Here is a 27290-nt window from a genome sequence, read left to right on the forward strand (position 1 = left end):
TTCAATCTCAGACATGCAAAGACAGAGCTCACAACATTATTTGGAAAGCCCCCACTTAGAGTACGGTACTTGATGGATTCATGATCTGACTCAGAGTAAGGCTGCTTCCTTGTGTTTCAAAAACATATATGAACTTGAAGTATAATGGAACAATTGATTGATGAGGATTGAGGAAAGGATCTGTCTTGTCTTTACTCTGGGTAATGATAAAATATCCCCTCCCACACTTGGCAACTTAGTCACAGAAATAGGAAAATAATTTGATTAAATTATCAAGTCAGCATCAACTCTTATGACCACATAGATAGACCTTCTCTTGGATGATATATCCCCTACTTGGTCCTTCACATCTCCAACAGTGTACCTGTTACCATTATAATTGAATCCATCCATCTTACTACTGATCATCCTCTTATTCTTTCGCTTCCACCTTTCCCCTAGATCTTTGTATAATGTGTTTAAAGTACAATAATTTGACCTATTTATGCCTCAAGTGAGAACTCTGTGGGACATGGTTCATTCAATACAAAACAAACCAACAAATAAGATCCAACAGAACCAAACATTTATAACTGGGACGCAAGTACTCAGGCTTCATTTAGGCCCAAACCAATAAATATGCCCAAATAATATATAAGAGCTCATTGTCTAGCTGAAAACATAATTTGCCTTTCATGGCTTTGTCAGCCAATAATTAGAATTAATAATTAAAATTAAACCTTGACCTTATTTGTGTTCGGGCCGGCAAAAGCAAACTAACTGGAAAAATAATTGCAATTCTTCATAATTTTAGGGCACAATCCACTATAAAACTGAACCCAATACAAGCTCCTTTGTCCCGAGAGTCCTAAAGCTTATTGAAATTACTCTTTTCAATCTGTCTCTGATAAAATGCAGAAAACCCCATACATGATTCTAATATAATATGCAAACTTTCTAATTAGTTAATATCCCATTGGATGGAAAACTGTTGACTAACAGGACAGCACAAATTATGCCAGTGTATTTTTCTGATAGTTCAATGACCAGACAAATTAAAAGCCCAAAATAGTCTTGAGTGGGACAGTTTCATGCAACTGCAGTTTCTATAGCTGTTTATGCAAGTCATTGTGGTTCTTTAGGTCAGCTTTAAAGGGGCAATATTTTATCTATCCCATTGTGGTTTTGGTGGAACAAGATAGTATGATGAGGCTGTTGTTATTAAGCACAGATTAGTCATAATGGCATGATTGTGGAATTGTGGCATTTTAACACTTGTTTTCCTTGGACATCCACTAACAAATTTTGGTGCTATTAGCTACAAGGTTAGAACTACACTAACCTTCCACCCAGTGGTGGAATTCAAAATTTTTTACTACCTGTTCTGTGTGTGTGGCATGGCTTGGTAGGCATAGCAGGGAAAGGATAATGTAAAATCCTCATTCCCTCCCCACCCAACTAACCTGCTTTCCAGCTCCATTCTCCTGTGCAGGGCAACAAAAGAAGACCCAACCAATTAGCTGGGACTCGGGAGGCAGAGAATAGATGGGGGAGGGGCCAGTCAGAGGTGGTATTTGCCAGTTCTCCGAACTACTCAAAATTTCCGCTACCAGTTCTCCAGAACTGGTCAGAATCTGCTGAATACCACCTCTGCTTCCACCATTCCTTTGCAATCCTAGCTAGAGACAGAATTCTCTGTCACAATTTTGGTATTCCCTTCTCCTTCTCCTTCACCTTCATCTAAAGACAATAATTTCTTCTTCCTCAAAAATGCAATCCACAAAGTGCTAGTGGAGGAGTATGAGGAAAAGATCTGAATCAATTGCACTTCTGAAAACCCAGGGTCGGATTAAGATACAGCAAAAGTATCTGTTCAGTTACAAAAAAAAAAACCATCTTTGAGAATATGTAAAGTTTTCACTCATGTTAGAAGAAATTACAGTATATGTACAATGTATACCATCATTTAGCAACTGAGTGCCAGCTGTAAATGATGTTGCATCTTCAGTATCCATAAATAACTCTGCAATGTGCCCATATTACCCCTAATTGTACCACATTTTGTGGGGGCTTACAGTTTGGCATTTAAATTAATGGTACCCAGCACACTTTTGTACAGATTGGAAGAAGAGATAGTTGCAGCTCATGGCCAAACAGACTCTCGCACCCATCTCCTGCAGCTATCTTGGCTCAGGAATGAGATTAGGCAACTCCTTATGATTAACCATAAAGACCACAAAACTGGCACCTACAGGTAACCTAAGGATATGTACAGAAATTAAGTTCTGCTGCCATGATGATCTCTATGTTGCCACAACATGAGCCGATGCTGTGCAATTTGGTGTAGCTAATACCAATCCATTAGGATCCATAAGTGGTTTCAGTGTCAGCATATTGCCCCCAACAATCTGGGTCCTTATTTTACCAACCTTGGAAAGACAGAAGGGTGAATCAACCTTGACCCGGCTGGCAGTGAACCAAGTCAGCCTGCAATACTGTGTATAAGTGCCCACAAGTAGAGTTATATAGGCATATCTATGAACTTATCTATGTGGAAAGATGCCAGATTGGCTAGCCAAATTGCTCTCTCAGTGAGAAAACAAACCAAAGTGTCAGGGGAGATGTGCTTAGGAGAGATGTGTTCCAAAGAAAACAGGGTGAGTGGAAAGGAACCACACATTTATTATAGCTTGGATTATGCTATTTTGCCACTATTGATTGTGCCAGAACATTTGTGGAGATAATGGTACACATTCCATATAAGTGTGGCACTTAATAAAGATTAAAACATGGAAGAAAATAGGGTGAGGGGAGTAGAGGAGGAGGTACTACTCCAAAATACAGTTTTCAGCCACGCACATCAGCTGCCACCAAGCAGTGGCAGAAGTTCTTCCTCTGCACAGTTTGAGGCTAGGGTGCAGAATATTCAAAGTACTTCAACAATGCATATTGTGCTATTAATCTTTGCTTACACAAAAACACATAATGAGGAAATGGAAAGGTATCCAGAAAGACCAGTAGGGAACATGGACCAAACAGCAGAAACCTTGTGTCTTCAACACATGCATAGAAGTCAAATAGATAAGAAACTACATGTCTGTGCATGCTTCCCAATTTTCTATTTCGTATGTATCATAGAATGCCAACATCTAAATTCCTGCCCAATGTCTTTATGCATATACACTATAGAAACTTGTAAACAATCCCACTCTACATATATATAGTCTGGTGCTGGTGAACAAGTAATAGGACAAAAGAGGTTACACTCAACCACAAAGGATTGCTGCTGGCATGACCCTGCTATCATGCATGGGACAAACTATCAGAAGGTACCATGGGAATGTTCCACTTCCATCTGCCATTCTGGACAGGCCAGCTTATATGGTGTCACCATGTCTGAATGCATTCTTGATTGACCCATAATGCATTCATGCATGTGGGAGCTGCAGTGCAGCTCACTCAGAGCCAGTATTTCTGTTCAACCTCTCTTTATGGCAACTTCAGTTATGGCTCCGCAGTTATGGCTCCACTTCCTCATTCCTTCCTTACAGAGTTCGCCATTTGGTCTCTGGCATCCAGACCAGCAATGTTGAGACCAAAGAATAGTATTCCATATTGAGCCTACCATTTAATTATGAAGCATTTGGAGAGGGGCCAGAAGAATCTTTTGCTTAACCTAGCTACTGGACTGCCTAAAGGATTTTTGAAATGTGCCAAACAACAAAGAACTCCATGTGTGGCCTGGATGAAGCATTTTAGGGCCTGGTAGAATTTATACATCATGTCCTCTTCAACTGTGGAAAAATAGTTCAGATGGTGAAGTGCAAGTCTGCGTGAATGATCAAGCTTAGCTTTGGAGCTAAGGAGCAACATCCAGATAAATGATTCTTTGGTAGCCCTAAGTAGAATTCAATCAAGATTCTGTGTCAAGTGTGTGTAACTCATTGCTCAGTAAGGTATCCAAAGATCAGAAAGCTACTACAGTACAATGACCCCACGTAGTCTGTGAACATGGAGAAAACTGCTATCTAATATAGCTCTAATCATGGTCATTAGCTAAGATTCCTGGGACTTCATTCGTTCCTGGGAGATTCTTCAGAGGCCAAACTAAAAGAAGAGAAAAGCATCCCTTGGAACAAGTCAACGTGATCTTGTGCTTCCAGAGGGAAAGAGCGGCCCTACTTCATTAAAGATGACAAGTACTGCAATGCCATTGGGGGCTGTATTGCATTGCTGAAAAATAAAAATGAGGAGTAGAAATCTGCTAGTGGTCAGTATAGGAGGCATCTATAAAGGCAGCTGAATTGCAACATGGGCATCCCATTGCATAAATGTAACTGGCGAGAATAGGTGAACTCTTGTTGTGTTGGTTAGGCCTGGGAAAAGCAACTCAAAGTGAATGAGAACATACTGTTTTTCCTTAAAAACTAGTCAAATTAATTAAATATATAGTCAAACATCAAATGTTAAGCACGTACTTTGGAACTATGGGCAAGGGGACAGTATGAAACTGTAGAAAGATCTTGGATGAGAAAGATTAGGAGAAACCGGTCTTCTGTGCCTCTGTCTCAATGCTTCTCTGCTCCAGGGCATGCTAGTCTTCAATTCTATGCTTCCACACCTGTGCATAACTCCCACTGTACTGAGAGGTCAAAGAAAGGCAATATGAGAAGTTACATCATCAAGGCTGCCAGTACTAACTTCATCTGAAAGTCCATATAGGTTTCTTTCTATGGTTTATTACAATACCTACAAATAATATTCCAATACCTACAAATAATACAGACCAAAATGTGACTGAAGTATCTTTTTTCACTTTGAGTGTCCATTTTGCTGATAAAAATTTAACAATAATTAAAACTCCAAAACTGGGATAACAATTTTAGTCATTACCATTCTCAATCGTGCAGCATGTTTACTGTTTTGAAGGATGAACATCCATCCTGAAGTCATCCAAAAGCTGGCAGGAGGCTTCCAGAGTCATGCTGTTTTGATAAATGAGGGATATAGGGGCAAGACACTTGGGCTAGAAAACGTCCTGGTCCTCCTTGTCTTCCTGTCATTTCACTACGCATAGTCACCTCTGCACATGGTTCTCATATGTTTACCATCTTCTTCTCATTCTCTTTGAAAGGTGATGTTATCACAATGAAAGATGTTTTTCAGTTGGAGAGAACTATTAGTGCACCTGTTTTATTCTTGCATTATCTGCATATAGTATGAACTGCAAATGCTGGGATACATCAATAATCTTTTTAGATTGGGGGACTTCCGGTTGCAAGGCTTCGGCGGCGGCAGGAATCCGCGATCCTGCGGGTCCTGCTGCGCTCGCTGCTCAAGTACCCCCGATCCAATTGGATTTGGGGGTTGTTGCTACCCCGGAGAGGTAGCGGAAGATAGAGGAGACCCGGGCAGGGGTCTGGGGACATCGCAACCCCTTTCCCCAGCCGGCTAGACTCCTTTTTCCTGAGGCGGTGGAGCGGCTGTCAATAATGGCAGCCACAAAGAGATCTTCAACCGGACAAGATTTGTGCAGGAGGAAGAATTAGAAAGAGAACGTTTTTTGGCTGAACCGGGACATTAAGATACATTTAAGCATCCTGGAAATCTGACTCTTTGATTGATACATTTGTTTCCAAAAGAGGTTGTCAAAGTGGCGGGCGAAAGTGTTGAAAGGGAAAGTTCACTCCCCTTCCTTAGGGAGATAGCAAACGGACATTGAAAAACCTGCTTCTTTACAGAAGGTAAAAATAAGCTCTTTGTTATAAGTGGGAAGGGAGAGGACTAAAAAATCTTTAAGAATTTGTTGGAGGAGATGCCTTGAAGGTTAAAAGACCAGAAATTAACTGTAATAAGGCTTTAAAATATATTTTGGGATTTTGCCCCAGGAGGAGAAAGTGCAAAGAGAAGAAGAGGAAATATTTTGTGTCTGTTTGGATTGCTTGATAACTTTGGAACATTTGGAAATTACTTTAAGATTAAAAACATTTGGGTTGTTCTTAAAAAAAAAAGCAGAAGAAGAAAAAGCTTTACAATGGCACTATCTGTGGATGAATTAAAAATGGAATATGAAAAATTAAAGGAAGGAGAACAAGAAGGAAAGGATTCTTTGGGAGCTGTCTTCCACTTTTTAGAAATGGCGATTTCTACTTATCAGCAACTACATGGGGAAGAAGGAGAAGAAGAAGAAGAAGAAGAGGAAGAAGCCATCTTTAATGGACAAAAAAGTTCAACTAAGAAAGAAAATAGGAAGAGGGGAAGGAAAATTGAGAATTTAAGATTTAACAAAACAACCAAAAAAGAGAAAAATAAGGTGAAAAAAAGGTACAATGTTAGAAAGCAACAGAAAAGAGAAATACAACAGAGAGGGGAAGTTAAAAAGACGGAGGTTAGGAGGGGGGGGGCAAAAAGGCCAGACAGGAGAAGAAAGGGAGGGAAAAAGGGGGGAAAAGCCACAAAGGCTTGAAACAAGCTGCAAAAAAGCAGATCTTTTTCAGAGATAAAGGGTAAAGTATAATTAAAGAAAGATTCTGCAAGAGTACATAAGATAGTACTGTAGTATTTGCATTTGAAATAGTGTATTGGAATATTATAAGATTTAATAAAATATTAAAATATTAAAATGTTTAATAATGATAGATTTCAATATTCAATAAAATATTAAAGAGAATGTGTAAAATGATTAATGTTTAGCTATAGTTTAATTTGTTATTGTCTTAATGTTATTATAAATTTACTATTTCATTTTCTTATTTTAAAATAATGTATTAAGCAGAATTAGAATTAGAATGGAAATTATATATTTAACTATATTATAAATTTATTATTCTTTTATTTTAAAATGCAACATGTAGAATGTACTAAGCAGAATCAGAATGGACATTATGTATTATTTTAAGTGTCAATTTAGGGGAAAGATAGAAAGGCGTCACACTTTAAAAGTGACTACAGGGGAAATTTTCTGTTAAAGAGAAGAGATAAATAGATAATTGGAAAAGAACAGACAAAAGATACAAGTATAATGATTTTAAAATAAGATGAAATAAACAAAATATAATTAAGAGAGTGAAAAGAAGGGAGAAGTTATATAGAAAATATAGAATGGTAAATAAGATAAGAATGGTATATAAGGTGAGCATGAATTTGATTTAGGTCTGTAAAAAAAAGATGTAACCCGGGGCTAAGCCACTTTCCAAAAAGAAGTTTTATGTTTTATGTTTTGTGTTTTGGTTAGCTATGTTTGATTGAGAATTAATAAAACCTTGGAGGAATAAAATTAAAGGGAGAAACAATGAGAAATTTGGAAAAGATATGTACAAATGATAATTTGGAATTATGTTGTTTAAAAGAAAGTCCTATTTGTTTGTCAAAATCTACAAGTAGCCTTCAGAAAGGAGGTTTTATGTTTCTATGTCTTATGTTTTGTTGGTCTTTTAAAAATTAATAAAATTTGTTTTTTTAAAAAATAATCTTTTTAGATTGGATACATTTAAATATTTTTTAAAAGGTTTTGCAGTTGTAAATTGAAAATAATAATGAAGATGTACTCCTCATAAACCAGGGGGTGGTGATTCTTATGGGGCTTACTTACTTTAAGCTAGTCATAAAGATTTGTATCTTGAGTTATTCATAACATGGGTTATGAATGTCCAACAACTGATTTAAATTTAAATATTATATAAAGATTTTGCTATTGTTTTTTTCAGCCACTTTGGAAATCCTGAAGTATTTGGAAATCCTGAAAGTATTTATATGTGAAAGATAACTTTAAACTCTAAAATAAAACTAAATATCCAACAGATAACTATGATTCTTCTGCTGTGGTTGCAAAGTGACATAAACATGAATGGGAGTTCAGCATTCATTTGTATATAAAATTAGGCCAACATATAGAGTGTCTTCCTTGAACATGGGGAGGCTATAAATAAAAATAAGTAGGCAAATAATGTATATCAAGCAAATTATATTTTCCTCCTCAATGGCTGAACTCTTGACTTTCAGAATTCAGTAAAGCACTAAAAGGACCTACACAGAACCAATACTATGTTGACAAAATACTCTACTTACATACATCTATTTTTTTTAGCCAGTCATGTTTCAATATATTGTATAAGTAATTTTATATCGTCTCAAGTACATTTTCTGTAGACAAGGCAATGTTATTGACAGGAAAGAAAGTTGAATACTATTCTGGCACCAATCGACGGACTGACTGACTGACTGACTGACAAAAAACACTTGGTCATCCACAAATCATAAACCTGGGCAGTTTACAATGATAAAAATAGTAAAAAAAATATTAAAATTGATACAAAAGAAACCTCTCCACACACATCTACAAAGCTCATATTATAAATCCAGTCTATCCTTGGACACCGGAGGCTGGGGATCATGTTGGGGCAGGATTTGCTTGTTTCTGATCTTGTTAACACCCATTCACTAGTGTGAAATAGGTAGGTGCATAAATGATGTATATAAACAAATACATTTCCTTATGGGGCTTCAGCCACATTATTCTAGTGCTTATGATAAAAGCCAGGTCTTCTTTCTGACACTACTGCATTTGTCCTTGACTTGGGAAGATGTTTCAGAATGAGTTGTTCCTGTGATTGGATCATGTTCCTATGCTCAATGGATCAATCATCTGGAAGGTCTCCATGAAAGAAGCATTAAACATTTTGGGATCTAAGAAAAATTACACTGCCACTATGAACTCACTAGGTCAGCAAGAAAATAATATTTGATTAAAGATTAGATTATTTACAATGTGTATTTAAGGAGATTTTTTGTACGGCTATAAAGCATAATTAATGGAAATATCTATAATAGTAGACTGGAAATTAGGGACAAATGTCTATCCACAGATAATGATGTTTCAAACAGGTTTCATGTCATAGTTTTACATGTAGTTTTTCTGCTTTTCTGGCATAAATGTTCTGTAACAGTTGACACTTAATAAAAAAGCAATTCAGGGACATGTGTGAGGGAATTCATTTTTGACTATTTTTCAGCATGTAATTTCCAATTAGCAAAAAAAATGTAACCTAGTAGACGATTTTGGGCTTTGTGTTCAATATGTAAAAATGCTTTAAACATTCCTCAACATAAATAATCCTTTCTGGTTTGTTTCAAACTATTCATCAGTTACTCCATCTAGATGCATCAAAATGCAGTCTGAAACAATAGGATAATGGTGCATTTGATATGGTTACGGATGCAACACTCCCTCCTTTGGTAAATTATTTTGCTGGAGGCTACATTTTATGTTGGGAGTTGGTGGAGGCGTGACTAATTCACCACTTATGAAGCTTCAGAGTTGAGTTGAGCTGCAGCATGTTGAACTGCCCTTTGATGCCGACTGGTTGAACAGGTTTCTGTTCTACCAAGGAACTGGTTTGACAGGACTGTTATGCCAACAAATTCTGGTATGATTCCATGTTCCAGAGAATGCAAAAACCTGCCCAGCCAGTTAAATGAAAGACATATTAGGTTATCCATTGCACATTGTATATATCTTAGGTGCAACAGAACTCCACTCTGCATTCTGTAGCATGGTCCACTGTGACTTTCTCATCCTATATAAGCTTGATGTTTATCAGCTTAGGGAAGCTTAATATATGTCATTGATGATCAAGAACAGAATCAGACCAACCTGTTTCAGTTTTTAAAAGGTAAGTTTTGAAAGTATCAATTTAATACTATATTACTTCTGAAATTTAATTCTGGATGCTGTACAAATAGGCCACTTATTCTTTGTGTGTTCTTTGGTGAACATATTTTTTCTATATCAGTTTATAGTTATGGCTTACATCAGTTTGTAACTTCATTGAGTGGTTTTTCATCAGACTTCATAACATTTACATTTCAGGCAAAGATGATTATAGAAGCATCTCTAAAATTGGGAAATAGTTTTAAAGATGGATAGCTGAATTGTAGCCTGATCATTGCCTATGTATGCAGTGATCCACTGTTTAAATGTATTTGTTGTGCTGCAATGTAACTCTTTGCAAATTTATTCTGTTCAATTGGTCTTATGCCAAACTGAATAGGCATTACATTGTAGTCATATCTTCTTTCTGTAGGATAGATGGTAACTAAATCAATTTTAAGACAGAAAATTAAAAAAGGAAATGTTACGCATATAAGAGTTGTTTTTCATTGCAACATCAGTTCTTCATGTTTTTAATTAATTTTAATTAATTAATGTATCAGATTATTCTGACAGAAATCCTGACAAATCTTGATTCAGCACAACTTTACAAATTGTCCACTAGAAGGGCAGTTTGTCTTTTGCTAATATAAATAGGGGCTGTATACTGACATTGTGCTCTACAGTAATTTAGGGTATGGATACAGGTAGTGTCATGTAAGAATTAGACATCTTTGAAAACAAAGGCTGTAGAATCTGGTGACTGATTAACTTGCTGAAGCTAAGTAGTATATTGGCTGAGCTGAACAGAAAGGAATGAAGACAGGTTTTGTCATGTCTGTTAGGACAAAATAACTTTTGTTTAACATAAATGTGACTTTTATATTCCTCTTTCAACTGGATTTAAAACAAAAAGAATTATACTTTGGTACTTTCTCTTCCTAAGTGAAGTTGTTGTAATGTGAATTTTAGAAGAAACAATTAAGAATCTTTTTAATTACCAGGTAAGTAAAAAATATCAGTGTCTATTGGGAAATGTTTAATGCTTAACTGTTCAGAATATTCTATGGGATCTTTTCAATAAAAAAAATAAGTATAGCTTTGGTCTCTGCAAATATCCAAGTTGATAAACAGCTATTTTTAATTATTCTTTGAGACAATACCAAATAGCTTTTATTGATTTAGAAGGGAATTGCATAATCATTTTTAAAATATACTAGGCAACATTAGTTAATTTTGAAATATTTTAGACAATGTGGCCTCATCAACTTAAAAGCTATTATTATTCAAAACAGTTTAATTGTTGAGTATAGCAGCTTAACCCTATGCATGTTGACATAGAAATTACTTCTACTGAATACAGTGGCACTCCTTCCAAATACAAATGGATAAGATTGCAACCTTATATGTTAATCCAACTAGAGATTTATCTTATTAAATTTGAACCACATTTATTTTGGGTAAAAGCCAAAGTGAATTAAGTAAGACCTGCTTCTTAGTCTTAATAATGCACAATAGTGCTGCACTACAATGAAAAATTGCAAATAACTGCATGGATTTTAATTGGTCATACTCATGAGTAATTTTAACTGGATTTCATTCTACAAATTTAATGGCATTTTACTACTAAAATAAACAAAAGAAGAAAACTATTGATTTGGGATTAGTTTCCATTTATGAAACAAAAAATTTTCTTCACTTTTCATCCTCCCTGCTCCCCAACTGATTCCTGTCCCAGATCTGCTCTAGAATGATGGAATGAGGTGATTTGGGGATATGTAATGCTGGATAAAGATTAAGAATCTATCTTGTTGATAAAATAGTATCAATCCACATAAAATCCTTTAGCAGTGGAATGGAAGAATATATTCATGGGTTCGAAAAATGTATGATCTTGAATTCGTCAGCTCATTTTCTTCTGCCTCTGAAAAAGGCAACAAAATACCCTGAACAAATTCTCTTACATTGCTCCACAGTGCTGGCTACATGAACTGGTAAAATATTTTTCTGCTCCTGATCTGTACTATAGTATAGATTCCTCTAGTATCTACAGTTCATAGTGCAATTCTGTATATATATTCTGAGAAATAAATCTCATGCACTTCAAAAAAAGCTCACTCACAAGTGAATATAAGGTTTTTCTGTTTGACTGCTATACTTTCCTATACATATATAGAAGGAAGGAATGGTGAGGGCCCCTAGTTGACTGTCAAAGCCAATGCTCATTGCAGTCAGACCAAGAAGGCATTATTTTTTGATTTTTTTCTAACCTTCCTCCTACTTACTACAGTACAAAATAATCAACCCAAATCAACCCAAAACATTTGGTATAGCTGTAGGTCCACGTTTGGGTATGTAAGGAAAAAGAACAGGATTGGGATTTTTGCCAAACCTCAATGCCAGTACATCAATGGATACTTGTGCCAGCTGTATAAATGTCTGTAGATTTCCTTGTCAAATGTGCAGGATTTCCAATTTATACTACAGGCCTCTCAGTCAGCCTTGGGGCAAGCATACAACTACTCCATCTTTCACGCTCCAATATTAAAAAAATAAATATTTGAGTTTTAGATTCAATATTTCTTAGTTATAAAGATGTTTTAAGGCAATCTCTTTGATAAAGCAAAGGGCACTTTGGTAGATTTTGGATAATGATAAATGGCAACAAATTCTGAATCACTGATTTTTTATTTTTTACAACCATATTTTAACACTGATTTTATGCACAGACGGTTTAGAAATTTTAAAATTTAAACACTGACCTTGTATATGATAGGACAAAACATAAATCAAATGAATGGTTGGGATTTTCTGCCTCATCTATCAAAATGCCATCTCAGTATTTGTTCCAATTTGTTACACAGTACAAACATTCAGTAACCAACCTGAGGCAAATTAATTCTGTATTTTGGGCATTATGGAAAACTGTACTGTAACATATGGTATAGGTGTTGTAGCTCAAAAAAGCGAAGTAAGATGTCTAATCTTTCCAAATGGACATCTTACTTTGCTTTTTCGAACTATACCACCTATACCAGCGGTCGCCAACTGGTGAGCCACGGCCCACTGGTGGGCTGTGAGAAAATTTTGGTGGGCCACAGAGAAATCTCACCCCAAGAGCACCCTCCCAAAGCAATTAATCCAGGCTGCGCAGAAACCAGGCATGATATTCCTCTCTGAAAAAAAAATCGGGGCCGGCCAAAAGAGACCCCCCACCGCGCGCCAAAAATTGCTGCCCAGCTCCCTTTTCCTGCCGCTCAGCCGCCTCTGCTCGCACCGCCCGCCCGGGCTCCGCTCGCACCGCCCGCCACTCGCACCGCCCGCCTGGGCTCCGCTCGCACCGCCCGCCGCTCGCACCGCCCGGGCTCCGCTCGCACCGCCCGCCGCTCGCACCGCCCGCCCGGGCTCCGCTCGCCACCGCCTGCCCGCCTGGGCTCCGCTCGCACTGCCCGCCGCTCGCACCGCCCGCCCGGGCTCCGCTCACACCGCCCGCCCGCCCGGGCTCCGCTCGCACCGCCTGCCCGCCCGCCCGGGCTCCGCTCACCGCCCGCCCACCCGGGCTCCGCCGCTGCGCACTGCCCGCCCGGACTCCGCTCGCGGCGATTCCCAAAAAAATCGGAATTCCGATTTTAATCGGAAGAATATCATGTCTGAGAAACACAAGTGCTGCGCCGCTCACATGTTCCATGGGAACCCTCCCCACCCACTCACTCCTTACCCTGTAAACTTGCCTGCTAAATTGCTATTTTTCCTTCTTCCGACCATCATCTGTTCTCTGTGCCGGGAGATTTAGATTAGCTAGGAAGCAGAAAATGGTTGGATTTCTTGCTTTCTAGTCTTTAGATCTTCGGCTCTGCTTTTAAGTATAGCCAAACCTCCCTTAGGACTGAAGGTTTGCTTCCAAGCAAATTCAGTGCAGACTCACGGCAAGCAAATTTGAGAGACTGAGCTAGCCGATGGCAGATAGAATGATTGATCATTGAATGATTCTGTGAGCAACTCAATCTCCCTTCTTTGCCTGATTTTGGGTAAAAGTTGCTCTTTTTTTATAAAAAATTCAGTATTTACATACATGGTGTGTTGCGAGTTAATTTTGTGTTTACTTGCAAGCAAATTTTATGTGACAGACTGAGCTAAACGATGGCAGATATATAGATCTCTGAATGAATCTGTGACCCCTGACTTATACCAATTTGAGTTTTGCCAGAAGAGATATTTTCATATGGGCTTATATTAGTATGCAGTATTTTTCACAATGCCTCAAATATTCTGATACAGAATTTGCTGAACTAAAAGGATATAAGAACATGGTAAGACTCTAAATTCTAAAAGTTAGAACTATGGAAATTAGATTTTTTGACACTTTGTGTGTTAATAACAGGATCCATGTTCAAAAAACCATGACTAATATTTTCCTTGAGGCTTTTCACAAAAAGATATATACTGAATAAACATTTCAGTCATTATACACTTTGTTTTTTTTTGTTCTGATTTCCTAAAGGTTTTCTGCAGTAATCCATGGATTATGCTAATATTTTGCACTAGGATCATTTTCAAATTATTTGAAATTCTTGCCATTTCTTAGAAATCTGTTTGTGTTCTTCAATGAGAATACATTAATGACAAGGTGTCTCTTGAAAGAGAACGTCCAGTCCCTTGTTCTGATAGGAAAGTTAGAATTGTTTTTAATTATTAGCAGTTCAAAAATTACATTCACTAGCAATTCAATATTTACATGATGAGTAGATTCATGTATAGTATAGAAATAATATATCTGAGCTTATTTCATCACATAATCTGAACAGGGTGATAAAAAACTCTTTTTATACCTAGAGTATCTCTGATCTGTCTAATCTAGTACTGCTACTCTAATTGGCAATGTCAATGCAACATCCTGAAGGAACTTCTCATATCCCCAACCCTTTTCTTTTTAACTGGAAATGTCAAAGTTTAATTGAGGCCTTCTGCATGAAGGAAGCATGGACTCTATCACTTAACTGTGAATTCCTTACTAGTTAAACAAATTGGACAATAATACACTGGATTTCTGGAATGCCCTACATCTTTATGACACAAAACAAACAGTAGCTAGCAGTAAGACTAACACAAAATAATTGTCTGAAAAAAATCCAAGGAATGCAGTATTTTCCTGAAATACATATATACAGTGAAATTTCACACAGAAGGCTTTATCACAAGTCTAAATGACTAATGTTTACTTGATTACATCAGTTTTAAAAAACTTTAAAAGAGAAGAGGCCTCAAGGAGCATTCCTAAAGCATAACCTGATTCAAATAGCAATTACATAATACTTACAGGTATAACAATATTTTCTGTTAATACTGTTCAGCAAACCTATTAAGCACTGTAAAGTACACAACTAAAGGCACTAGAAAATGTTCTCATACATGTTGAACATTTCATACAAATAATACATGTTGTATCTGATCATTTGGAAAATGAAGGTTTGAACCCACACTTCTTGGGTTTAGCTATTATGGAAACAGAGACAGAGTATCCATTACAGAAGGCATCTGAATTCCTTTGTAAGAATGACAATTTAGAATGTACATTTGCAGGAAGCAAAAGTCAAGTTAAAAGCTACAAACACATTAGATTTATACTCTGACAGCAGTATAATGTATGTTTTGTATGTCATCTCTTAAACTTATTTCCCTGAGGGAGATCTCTTTTTTAAACATATAAATGATTAATTCCCAAGAGAACAGTGTATTTACAAAAAATAGAGCTGGCTGAACAATCTTGCAACTTAAATGAAATGTTTGTATATACTTGATGCACTATTAAATAAAAACTTTCACTAGGAAACAATTTGTGTAACTTTCTCTTGTGGAAAATTATTCATACAGCCCATTCTTACATCTTATTCTGATAACAATTAGTAAAATAATTACATGAAAATCATCCTAAATCTTTTTAGTATGGTTACTAGTATAAGTGTCATATGATGGATGACACATTTATTAAAAAAATAGATTAGATTTTAGTCCCAATGTATTCATAAATTTACTGAGTGATTTTCATTAGGAAGTAGAGATCTACTTTTATTCAGTTATGGCAATAAAGAAACAACAGGAATACTTCTGGAAATAGTAATGTGTTAAGTTTTGTTTTTTTTAATCCCTACTAAATAGGTCTCCTTGGTAGTAACAAAAAAGTATTGTAATAAAAATAAATGTAAATAAGAAGGCAACATCTAAGTCAGATAAGTCTATTACTATCATCAATGTTTTAAGTATTTTAAAATGTCTTTGAGTTCCTGTCCCTATTTAACCAGCATAACAGTGCTAATTCTTTTCTGTTTTATTGTCTGGTTATGGATTTTATTCCTTCTAGACAAATGACACATGCTGCAGTATATTTCAGTATTGACTTTGAATCCATTAAGAAGTATTCTTTTCATGAGAACTCACTGAGCTAGGTGTAATGTCATCTCATTAACTGTGAACATCAAACAGTTCACAGCATGTTTCATACTTCCCTATTTTGTTTCTACAATAAAAACTTAATGCAACAGATCTCTAACTACAGATAAGCAGATGGCCATTTAAATAGATTCAGATAACTCATTTTGTTTGTATATTCATTTCTGACAAAAAGTAGATGTAACTCTATGGGGGAATATACATGATATCCCTGAATTTGCAGTAATAATATAAATTAATACATTTCTTGAAATCTAAATTTGGGAAAGGATTATTTACTTTTCTACAGTCAAATCTTTAGTGTAACTATTAAGTTTATTCTATGAAAATCGAATCTAAACATGGTACAGTTAGGCCTTGACTTACGACCACAATGGAGCCCCAAATTTCTGTTGCCAAACAAGACATTTGTTAAATGACTTTTGTCACATTTTACGAGTTTTCTTGCCAGTTAAGTGAATCTGGCATTCCCATTGATTTTGCTTGTCCAAAGGTTGCAAAAGAGGATCACATGACTTTGGGACTACAGCAATGGCCATAAGTATGAACCAGTTGCCAACCTTCTGAATTTTGATTGTATGATCCTGGGGATGTTGCAAAAATTGTAAGTGTGAAAAATAATCATAAACCACTTTTTTCAGTGCCATTGTAATGCCGAACGGTCACTAAATGAACTGTTGTAAATTGAGAGCTATCTATAATTGCAATCTGTTGCACATATTTTTAAATAAAACCCTGCAATGAAAGTCAATTTACATATGCAACAAATGTTTACATTTGCAACGCTTTTCAATTTCATTACAGAAATAAAACATTTTTTAAAAATATAGCTTAGAGCAGGGGTGTCAAACACGCGGCTCATAGGCTGGATGCGTCACGCACTGGCCACGCCCACCCCCAGCTTAGCGAAGGGGGGGGGAAGTTGCGATACGTCATATGATGAAAATGTGTCGTGGCAAGTTTGACACTCCTGGCTTAGAGGGACAGAAGCAAAAGACTTGAGGAGAGGTGTGACCAACCAAATTTCACTGACAGTATGGTTTACATATTGTGTATGTAGACCAGAGAAATTATATTGTTTTACATTGTGAGCAAATTGATAAGGTAAACTGTCTTATCAACTTTTTAGGTATCAGAATTCTAGATTTGGGGGCAGTGAATAAAGCCAAATACTGTACTGAAACATAAGATTCGGGATCGGAAAATGAAAGTACTTCTTTAAACGGTATATACTGTGCATAGTAACTTACTACCACTTATAGTTACCAGTTTAAGATGGCTGTAAAATTCATGGGGCATACAGCTACCAATAGCTATTATCTATGGTATCTAGTTAGTAATACAAGTAGTCCTCAACTTACAACCATTCGTTTAAGTCCCCAAAGTTACAGCCCTGAAAAAAGTTATTTACAACCTTGCACTTATAACTGTTAAAGCATCCCAGAGTCATGTGATCAAATTCTGGGTGCTTGGCAACCAGCATAGTTGCAACATCCTGAGATTATAGGATTGTCATTTACTTAACAATTGCATGTTCACTTAACATCTGCAGTGATCTGCTTAACAACCATGGCAAAAAAGTCATAAAATCAGGTACAACTCACTTAACAACTTTTCTCATCTAAATTGTAGTACTAAGTTGAGGACCTGTAATTTTATTGACCAGAAACTGTAGAACATTAGCAGAAGAGGCCCGTTTTGCTCATGTCTCACCAAAAACTTACAGAGAATCTGACCATTCTAGTAAATAAAATTTAAACTAGATAAATCTTTGGTCCAATCCAGCAGTTTATATTGATGGAATAACTAATATATTATATGTAAAAATATCTGAGCATGATAAACTACTGATAAATTATAATTAAAATTAAGAGGCAAGAATAAATATCCCATGTTTCCTTTTTTGCACTGTACCCGCCAAAGTAATGAAGGTAGTGGGTAAATTCTTACAAATTTTCAAAATTTTCTCTAGATTTCAGGTTGATGGATGGAAGAACTCTTGTAGTACAATGAAGGTGTTCTTTATCCTATTCCCAGATGCACTTTGGACATGCCTTAAGGTCTCCTCCACTTGAGACTTTTCAAATAGGCTTATGTTCAGCACTTAGCACATTATTATACTCAAGCCTGAAAACAGCTTATTCTCTTATAGCCTATAGCAAGGAAAACTCATTTTTAGGCAAATTAGAACAGTTCAGTTTTTAAGAACTGACAATTTGATCTTTCTGTTTAATTTCAAGGCTATTAATGCAGCCTAAGCCTTTGAATATATTAGTTACTTGGAACTGATGTGCCGAAGGGCAGAATTAAAGAACAATAGCATCAAAAAGTATGTTTGGAGAGCAGTTAAGCCCAATATTGTACAGTATTCCTTTAGCATGTTTTGTAGCCAGTATTTTTTTGCCAGTAAAACCTACATTCCTCCCCTATTTTATCTCCTCTCTTTCCTTGATAGTTTTCCCTTCTCCTCTATGTTTCTGCACAAAGCAACCACTGCAGAGATTTATTTATTTTGTGGACGATTGATACTACTGGTTTACTAGCCTAGGCCTGATGATGATGATATCCATTTAGTCTTGTCGGACCTTTAGCAATTCTATGGGCCAAGTCTCTCCACACCTTCTGATCTTCCACGACTTCTTTGAGTTAAACAGTCATTTCAGGCCTTTTTCTTTTTTTGGTAAGACAGAAATAACTATCTGATTCTAAAAGCAAGGCCGAATTTGAAGATCTGATGCTGTATTAAAACGCACTAATTCTGCAAACAAAAGGCCTCTAGCGGGCGTTCAGAGCTCAGAGGCTCCCATTTGCTCCTCAGGCTGAAACGGCAGGGACGGGATCGCTTAGGCGAGATGTGCTCCAAAATTTCTCTCCGCAGCCATTCGTGGGCGAGGGGTGGACAGAGAACTCTGCACGCGCCCCGTGACTCGCTCTCCTTTCTTCTTCGCCTCTTCCTCCCGCGGCTCCAATTGAAGGCTGGATTTCTTCCTGACAATGTTGAAAAGAGGGGCGGCGGGGGGGGGGAGAAATCCTCTCCTTTTTCAAGCCGCCAAAACACCCTCCGGCCAGCAGGGGCAGCTCGGCTCTTCCGGAAGCCCCGCGACTCAAACGTTGGTTCTCCCGCCGCAGGCGGCGGGCCAAGAACAAGCAACACCGGGGATTGGAAAAAAAGAAGCATCTTTCTTCGCTCGTCCTCCCGGTCCTGCCGTTGGATGAAAAGAACTAGTGCCGCCAGGTAACCGCGCGCCAGCAGCGCTCTTAGCTGTCTAAAAAACCGCGCGCCTTTTTGGGCAGCCACGAGCGGCCGCTGCCTTCGTCCTTCAGGAAACGGACTCTTTCCTGGCCCCCTTCGCCATTGTTCGCGGTCGCAGGGAGCCCTCCGCACAGGGTTTTTCCCGTCTGAGGCAAAACGCTCCCCCCTCCCCAGCTCCGCTCAGCGCCCACGCACCTCCCTTGCTAAACATCAAAGGGCTCCGCTTCGCCTCTTTCGGGCCGCCCAAACGCAGGTTTTTCCTTTCCGTAGGAAACAGGGTAGTCTAATGTCACCGTTTTCCCTTGGGCCTTTTTGAAAAAGCCGCCCTTTTCAAACTCCGGAGAAAGTCTGCCCTGTCAGGAGGCGTGTCCGCTGTGTCGGGCCGTCTGGCGAAGTCTTTTAACCGCTGCGTGGCGGGCATGAATTGAAGCGAGGCCGCTACGCTTAGAGTTCCCCCTGGAGGCGAAATTACCTCCGTCGGATGTTTATGGAAGGCATCAAATCTTGTGGTGGTAAATGGTCAAAGGAAGATACTACTGGAACAGTCACTTGAGCGTTGGTTGGAGATTCGGCTAAAACGATTCAAGAGTTAACCCTTGCGTGCTTAGCTCGGGTACTGCATTATCAGGACGGACACACCTTTGAGAACAAAGACTGCCTCAGTGGTCAAAGTGAAGACTTTCCCATGTGCTCCCTGGCATGCTGACATTTCTTTCTTTTTGTAATAGGTAACAGTCTGATCTTCCAACCAGCTACTTGCTGGTGAGAAGAGAAGGCAAGGTAATACAGATTGCAGTTTTAGAGCAAAGAACTGCATGTAACCAACAGGTTGCAAGTTGCCCAATCCAATCTTAAGGCATTCAGATCTAGGAAATAATGAGAATTAACCAGTACAAGTATATAAGCATTGGAAAAGCACTGTATATTTTACAGTTGCCTTGAAATTCTACTCTTAATTTATGCTATGCCTCCTGGACATTAGTCACCAGCATACTTTTCTGCATTTAATGTCTCTGTGAGTTCATTATTTTCAGTCTCCTTCACTATTGTGCCTAGCTTTGTATACCACTTAATGTTTTCATCAACAGGTAATCTTTGTTTATCAATCACAATTGGAACTGGCAACTTGGTTGTTAAATAAAACAGTCACTAAGTGAAATCATGACTACGCTTATGATCTTACTTCAGCTTTCCTTTCCTTTACAGACTGCAAAGGTTGTAAATGTGAAGACTGATCACCGTTATAATAGTGATCTGTCTCTAAGCTAGACAATCATTAAACAAGGATGATCTGTAATGCATTTGGAAAGATGTAATCTATAGTTAGAATAATTAATTTCATTACAGCATAATAATTTATAAAATCTCAATTCTCTTATGTTTCTTCTTGCAGCAGCCAATTTTGGCTTTTGTTTATTTTCTCAGGAAAAACTTGTCTTTTGAGGAGAATAAAAAGTCAGCTTCCTGATGGCCTCTGTTATTTTTTTTAAATGATTAATCAAGATCTAAACATAATGATATAGATTGACTACAATAACTGTCATTTAATAACTATATTGTAAATATTGTATCTGTCATTGTAGGAATTCAGTTGTCTGGGGAAAAAACTGCTCCCTAACTGTAATGTGAACTTGAAGAACAACCAATCAAGAATTCAGAAAAAATTGAAAAACTATAAACAGTTAAAATGAGTGCTTCTGGAGGAAATTGTGGAAGTCCCAACTCTACAGAACCTGCAGCTGACTGTTTCAAGGAACTGTGGTCCAAACTGAAAGAATGTCATGATAAAGAAGTCAAAGGTAAGGTTGCTCTGTGTATTTAGTCATTGGCAAATTAATATTGATAGCTCTGGGCTATTTCTAAATGAGCAACAACTGTAAAATAATGTAATTCCTAAACTTGTTTGTTGATTTTAAGAATCCTTACTGAGTTCATGTGATGGGGATTCATATTTTAATATTATACTTAGTTTTTCATTGACTTTTTTGCCCTGTATATTCTATAATATTTGGTGAGATCATATCACAATGGCAGTCAATGTCAATAGGTATGTATTATCATTTCAAGTGAAAGTGTGTTGGTCTTGTTCTAATAACCTTGATTTTTTTTCATATTTTAGTCACAGATATGAAAAACTGATTATAATAGCTCTTAGTGTATTTAGCCTTATATCAATTTACTTTGCTTGAGTTTACCACAAGCTATAAAGCAGATTGAATGCTTTGTAAAGCAATGAAGTACTTTCAACTTTAATCATTTGAATGCAAGTATACAGTACCTAGATTAAGCAAATGGTACACAACATAAATACAGTTGAGTTCCATATACTTTTTCTTTCTTTTTAATCACATTTAGAAAGTAATAATGATGGCTATGAAAATTCCAGTGATAGAGAATTTGATGGATCCAACATCCACAGTATAATCCTGTAATATCTTTTAAATCAGAAGCAAATCCCATTATATTCAGTAGTCAGGCTTACAAAGCCAGAGATGTGCAATGATGATAGAAATTTTAACTAGGATATTCCTGTATGCTTAGAGAACTCCCCAAGTTCCATCTAAGTAGATCAACAAAAGATACTATCAGATTCCAAGAATCAAAGAGAAAAATTGTCCTATTTTATCTAGCTTATTACCATAGAAAAGTACCATGAGATATTAAGAACTTGTTACAGCAATCCACTAGTGAAACTGATATCAATAGCTAAGAAGATTAGGATCAAGGAGACAGAGTAATATCTAAAAGTCTGTCTCATGAAATAATTAAAGCAATCTTAAGATATATGACATAACAACAATTAAAATTTAATTGGTTATAGGTGTCTGCTGAAATATCTGGTTGACATTTGAAGCAATGATTACAAAATTGCTGGTGTGAAATAAAACTATTGTCTTATTTTCAAAACTTTTAATAGCAGGTTTAAAAGAGCCTTATAAAACTTATTGGAATATTGATTACTTCTATAGACCATTAAGTAAATACATTTTTTAGTTTATTCCACAGCTGAGTTTAATAATTCGTGGGATGCTATCAGCAGACTGCATGTTGAGGTATCACCAGTACTGTATAAGATTTGGCTGCCTAAGGAGTATCTCCATGTCATGGAGCCACATAATAGAAAACTAAGTATTAAATTTTAAACATTGGGAAAAAATTAGAATAAACTTTCAAAATAGTTAGGAGCTATAACCGAAAACGTATGTGTACTAAGAAAAAGGTCTCACTTTGGAAGTCTAATGAAGGTTGTAAGTGTGTCAGTGCAAACAGATAAAGTGGCTATTTTTCATGTTCTGTGTTCTATGTAATGCATGACAAATTTAGAATATGATTTTATCAAAAGAACATGCCCAAAGGAATGTTTTTTCAAAAGATGGTGATTGTACAGTAGAACCATATGGTGATATATAAGGCAAACACAGACTTGTTTGGGCTATGTTTCTGAAGTCTGTAAATAAGAATTAAAACTGACTCATGATTTTTAATTTTAGATGTCAGCAAAATATGCTTTGTAAAATAGAAGTCTAATCAGTGAGTTTTGTTTTTTAGTTATGGTTGTTGTATAGAAGCTCCAAAATACCATATTTTATGTCTTTTCTAATTGTTTGATTTTTTAAAAACATGGCTGAGATAAATGTGATCAAGTAGACATTACAATATGCTTAATATTAACTGCTTTGGCTTAAAATACATATTTCTTGGTAAAAATTATATTTTTTCTCTTAGTTTTGATTTGAAACAAGTGAGCCTGATCAAAACAGAATCATTCAGAAAACAAATAAGTACTAATATAGTGAAAGGATTTAAAGCAGGGTCAGGGAACTTTTTACCTTTTACCCCCAAAATTTTTATAAACGCCGACGTTACCCCTTGATTTGAAAGGAAGGAAATCATACACTATTTGAATTCAAAATGTTATTGGATGTATTTAAAATTACTTTGAAAGCTTCAACCGGGGGAGAGTCGAGTTTGGTGGTTTGCTTGCAGGCGTTTCATTATCTGACTAGGTAACATCTGATGTTGTTACCTAGTCGGGTAATAAACGCTCTGCCAGCAAACCACCTAAGTTCAGGAACGCCAATGCCTCCTCATTGCAACCCTGAGCGACAGATAGTCCCTGCAGGACGGCTGAGAAGCCTCGCCTCTCGGCCCTGCCTTCATCAGCCCCATCCCTCAGGTGTCTCCCTCCCTCCCTCAGCCTCATCCCTCAGGTGTCTCCCTCCCTCCCTCAGCCCCATCCCTCAGGTGTCTCCCTCCTCCCTCAGCCCCATCCCTCAGGTGTCTCCCTCCCTCCCTCAGCCCCATCCCTCAGGTGTCTCCCTCCCTCCCTCAGCCCCATCCCTCAGGTGTCTGCCTCGTTCCTCTCTCAGTCGCTCTCTCACTCCTCACCAGCCCAGGAAGAAACTGCTTCAAAGAAGCCGGCAGGGTGGCTTTTCCTGTCGGCGCAGCTTCCCCCAAAGCCCCGCCCCGCCCGCCCGCCGCCAGCGGTTCAATCCAGTGCTCCGTTCTGCCTGCCTGCCTTCGTTTCTGGTAGTTTCGGAGCAGCTTGGCTGAGAAAAAGAGGCGAATAGTTATTATTCTCAGCCGAAGCTGCTCCGAAACTACCAGAAGCGAAGGCAGGCAGGCAGGCAGAATTGATTGGATTGATTGGTGGCGGGTGGGGGTAAACAGGCGCTTCGGAGGAGCTGCGCCGACAGGAAAACCCCCGGCTTCTTTGAAGCAGTTTCTTTCTGGGCTGGTGGAGGAGCGAGAGAGCGACTGAGAGAGAACGAGGCGGGAGGAAGCAAGCTGCTGAGCCAGAGAGCAGGACAGGCTTCCGTTGCTTCCTCCCTCCCCTTCTCTCATTTGTGTCCTTGATTCCCGATCCCAGCAGCATTCACCGGGCGAACAGAATGTCGGAAATAAAATGCCTGGGGGTAATGAGAATGGTCGCGCCAGCGACCGTCCTCATTACCCCAGGATTTTCAGTTTTACCCCATTTGGGGTAATTTACCCCTGTTCCCCGACCACTGATTTAAAGGGACATATTTGATGGGCAAGAAAGCTCCTGTTATTGCTCGAATATCTGACCTTTTTTCATCTCATTTTTGGAGATCAGAATTAAGCACCTAGATGGGAAAATCTTAGGGGAAAGACTTATATAGAAGAACCAATAGGAAAGGATAAGCAACTACTGTACCTTTTTCCCCATCAACCTTAGCAAATCTTTGCACATTATTTACAATCACATAAATCTCTTGAAATGAGTGTAGCTGACTAAACTAAATGCAAGTAGTCCTTGCATACTGTTCGTTCATTGACTGTTCAAAGTTATGACACTGAAAAAGGAGATACACAATTGATCCTCAAAGTTGCAGCTGTTGCAGTGTCCCAGGGGCCGCATAGTTGTGATTTGGACTCTTGGCAACTGGTATGTATGTATGGCGGTTGTGGTGTTGCATGGCCACATGTTTGCCACTTGTGACCTTCATAGTTGGTTTCCAACAATCAAAGTCAATGGGAAAACCAGTAGGAATGTTTAAGTTTCAGTCATTTTAATTTGTTTTCAGCTTGTTGATTATAAAGTGAATATCAAAATTCCAATTAAATCTTTGAAAATTCTTCCAGAAAGATTTCTGGTTTAGATGAAATTGGATCACTTTATTTACAGCATATAAGCACTGTTTATTTAGTGACACTTCAGATTGCTAATATCACATTTCTAAATACTTTCTGGAACAATAACTTGTTTTTATAGGATCTTCATTGTATTACAGATTCATTATTCCTGATAGGTGTTTATAAGGAATAAAATGGAATAATTTTTAATATTTTTTTAATCCAGATACCTAATTGTTATCTGGCCGATTGGCTGATTTGACATGTATGTTTTTTATACTAATATGTTCTTCTGAAGTAGTTTTCAGTCACTTTCCAGTTTATGATTATAATATTCATCTTTAACATGACTGTTGTTTTTTAATTAGAAAAATGAATTTAGAAATATTTACAAATTGTAATTATTTATTGCATTCAGTGATAGCTTATGTTACTAAGCTACTGTATCGAGTCACTTCATATAATCAGGGATAAAATTCTATTTCATTATGATTTCTTGCTATTGCTGAGAACTGAAACAGCTTTGACTATCAAGAATCCATGCCTATACTATTTTCACAAAGAATAATGTCGTGGTCACAACTAAGAGGTAAAAGAAGATGGCGGTTCTAATCTTGCTTCTTTTCTTTCTTATATAGATGTACAATAATTGGTTATAATAATTACAGATTTTTACAAATTATTGTTGAAATTAGCTTAATGGGCTAAGTGTGAGGAAAATCAGTTTTCAGTTGAATAAAGCTGTTTAGTTAGTAGACCTGAAATCTTATACATTTTTACTTAAGGTTATATGTGCATTTTCCTCTCCTTTCTGAAATGAATAAATATACTTATATTCTTTATCTTTTTTAAATGCAAAAAGTCTCTAGCATTGAAGTTCCAATTAGTTAGATTTGACTCATGGAGATTATGTGGACAAATTCTTGCTATGATGATCCGTCTCTGATAATAGTCTAGCTATTTCAAAATCATTCCAAGAATTTATTCAAACTTATCCATCTACCTTCTATGTTGCACTCCTCTTCTATTTTCCGTAACTTTAGCAAGCATAATAATTCTTTATAGTCTATTTTTTCTTTTTCCTATGCCAAGTGGAGATCAGTTTCTGCTTGCTTATCAACACTTCTAAAGAACAGTCAGCTATTATTGTTCCAGGATTTCGTCTGGAGGTCCAAGACATTTTTGTAACCATTTCCAAATCTATAACATAGTACAAAGATAAATTCTTTCCAGACTGCACAGCTATAGATTATCACTAGAAAGACCAATATTTTTAACTATTCTGATCTTTGTTGTCATTATTTAAATTGGCAGTTGCCTTTCTTGATGGGGCAAGGCTCCTCTTAACTTTGCCAGCACACTTTCCCTCTTTGCTACTTTTCAGTCAAGAAACAAATAATGTTGTCAATTCTTTATCATCAGCTGTTAGTTTATTAAGCATACAGGTTGACATTACCCTTGTTTTAGTAGAAAAAACAACCAAGGTAGAAGTTACAGCTAGGTATGATTTTTAACTGTGCCTTCTGTATGGAAAAGAGAGCCTCTGGTATATGTATGTTATGAGAGCCAACTGAATCTATTAGGTAGCACTATCTCTGAAGTCCTATATACTGTGGTTGATTTCATCCTATAGAGGAGTACAGAGTGTATGCCTTCCATGGTGTAAGAGCTTCAATGTCTGACAATTTATTCTGGGACTAAATGTCAGCTATTGACATTTATCATATCATGACATATCATTTGATATATCATTCTTAGCTTGAGTTTGTGATTCTATCCTATAATATTCAGTGACAAATCTTTTACAGGTATCATAACTATCTGGAAAGTTGTAGACTTCTAGAAAAATAATTAGTCTGTAGCTAAAGTTGGAAGAGTATCTTTTCAAATGTTTGTTTTATTTTCTAGTTTACCTTTTAAAAAATAGTTTATTTTATTTTGCTATTATCTGCTCTGATAATTGAATAACTGACATGAAAATCAAACCATAACTAAATAAGTATTTAAATAACATTTTCTTATACTTGCAGAGAGTACATGGGCAATTTTGTTGGCAATTCCAGTTTCTATACCTCTGAATGAAAGATCTTTATCCGATTAGAAAAATTTTAACAAAGAATTAATTGTATCCTATCTTCTTTTCTTAGGATTATTGTCAAAGATCTCTAAACTGAAAGCAGAAAGGTGTCTGTAAGTATCTTGAGTAAAAAAATTTCTTGATTGGATGGTAATAGTTGAGTTGGCCACTTTATTTGTGGCCAATTACTATATATACTATATATATCAGATTGAGATATGTAAATTTTACAAGAAACACCTTTATAACTATTACCTCCTTAATTCCTGAAAGTTGTTGTTCGTATT

General features: G+C 37.0%; 1 protein-coding gene across 4 annotated transcripts in view; it reads left to right on the plus strand.

Moving 5' to 3' along the window:
- The first annotated feature begins 9351 nt into the window (after positions 1–9351).
- The window catches only part of RBBP8 (RB binding protein 8, endonuclease), a 56773-nt gene continuing 38834 nt past the window's right edge, over positions 9352–27290 (plus strand). The window contains exons 1-4 of one of the 4 annotated variants that reach the window (XM_087961625.1): positions 9352–9650; positions 16569–16679; positions 20912–21127; positions 27074–27116. In XM_087961625.1, coding sequence (XP_087817751.1) covers positions 21016–21127; positions 27074–27116 — 155 coding nt within the window. In that variant the 5' untranslated portion in view covers positions 9352–9650; positions 16569–16679; positions 20912–21015. Of the gene's footprint in view, positions 9651–10428; positions 10633–16568; positions 16680–18958; positions 19311–20911; positions 21128–27073; positions 27117–27290 lie in introns of those variants that run through there. The other 3 variants (XM_026670318.2, XM_087961624.1, XM_026670319.2) reach the window with 3 other exon arrangements.

This window comes from Notechis scutatus, chromosome 3 (genome assembly GCF_049901735.1).
Source record: "Notechis scutatus isolate UNSWTSFEM ecotype Mainland chromosome 3, rNotScu1.2, whole genome shotgun sequence".
NCBI classification, from domain to species: Eukaryota; Metazoa; Chordata; class Lepidosauria; order Squamata; family Elapidae; genus Notechis; species Notechis scutatus.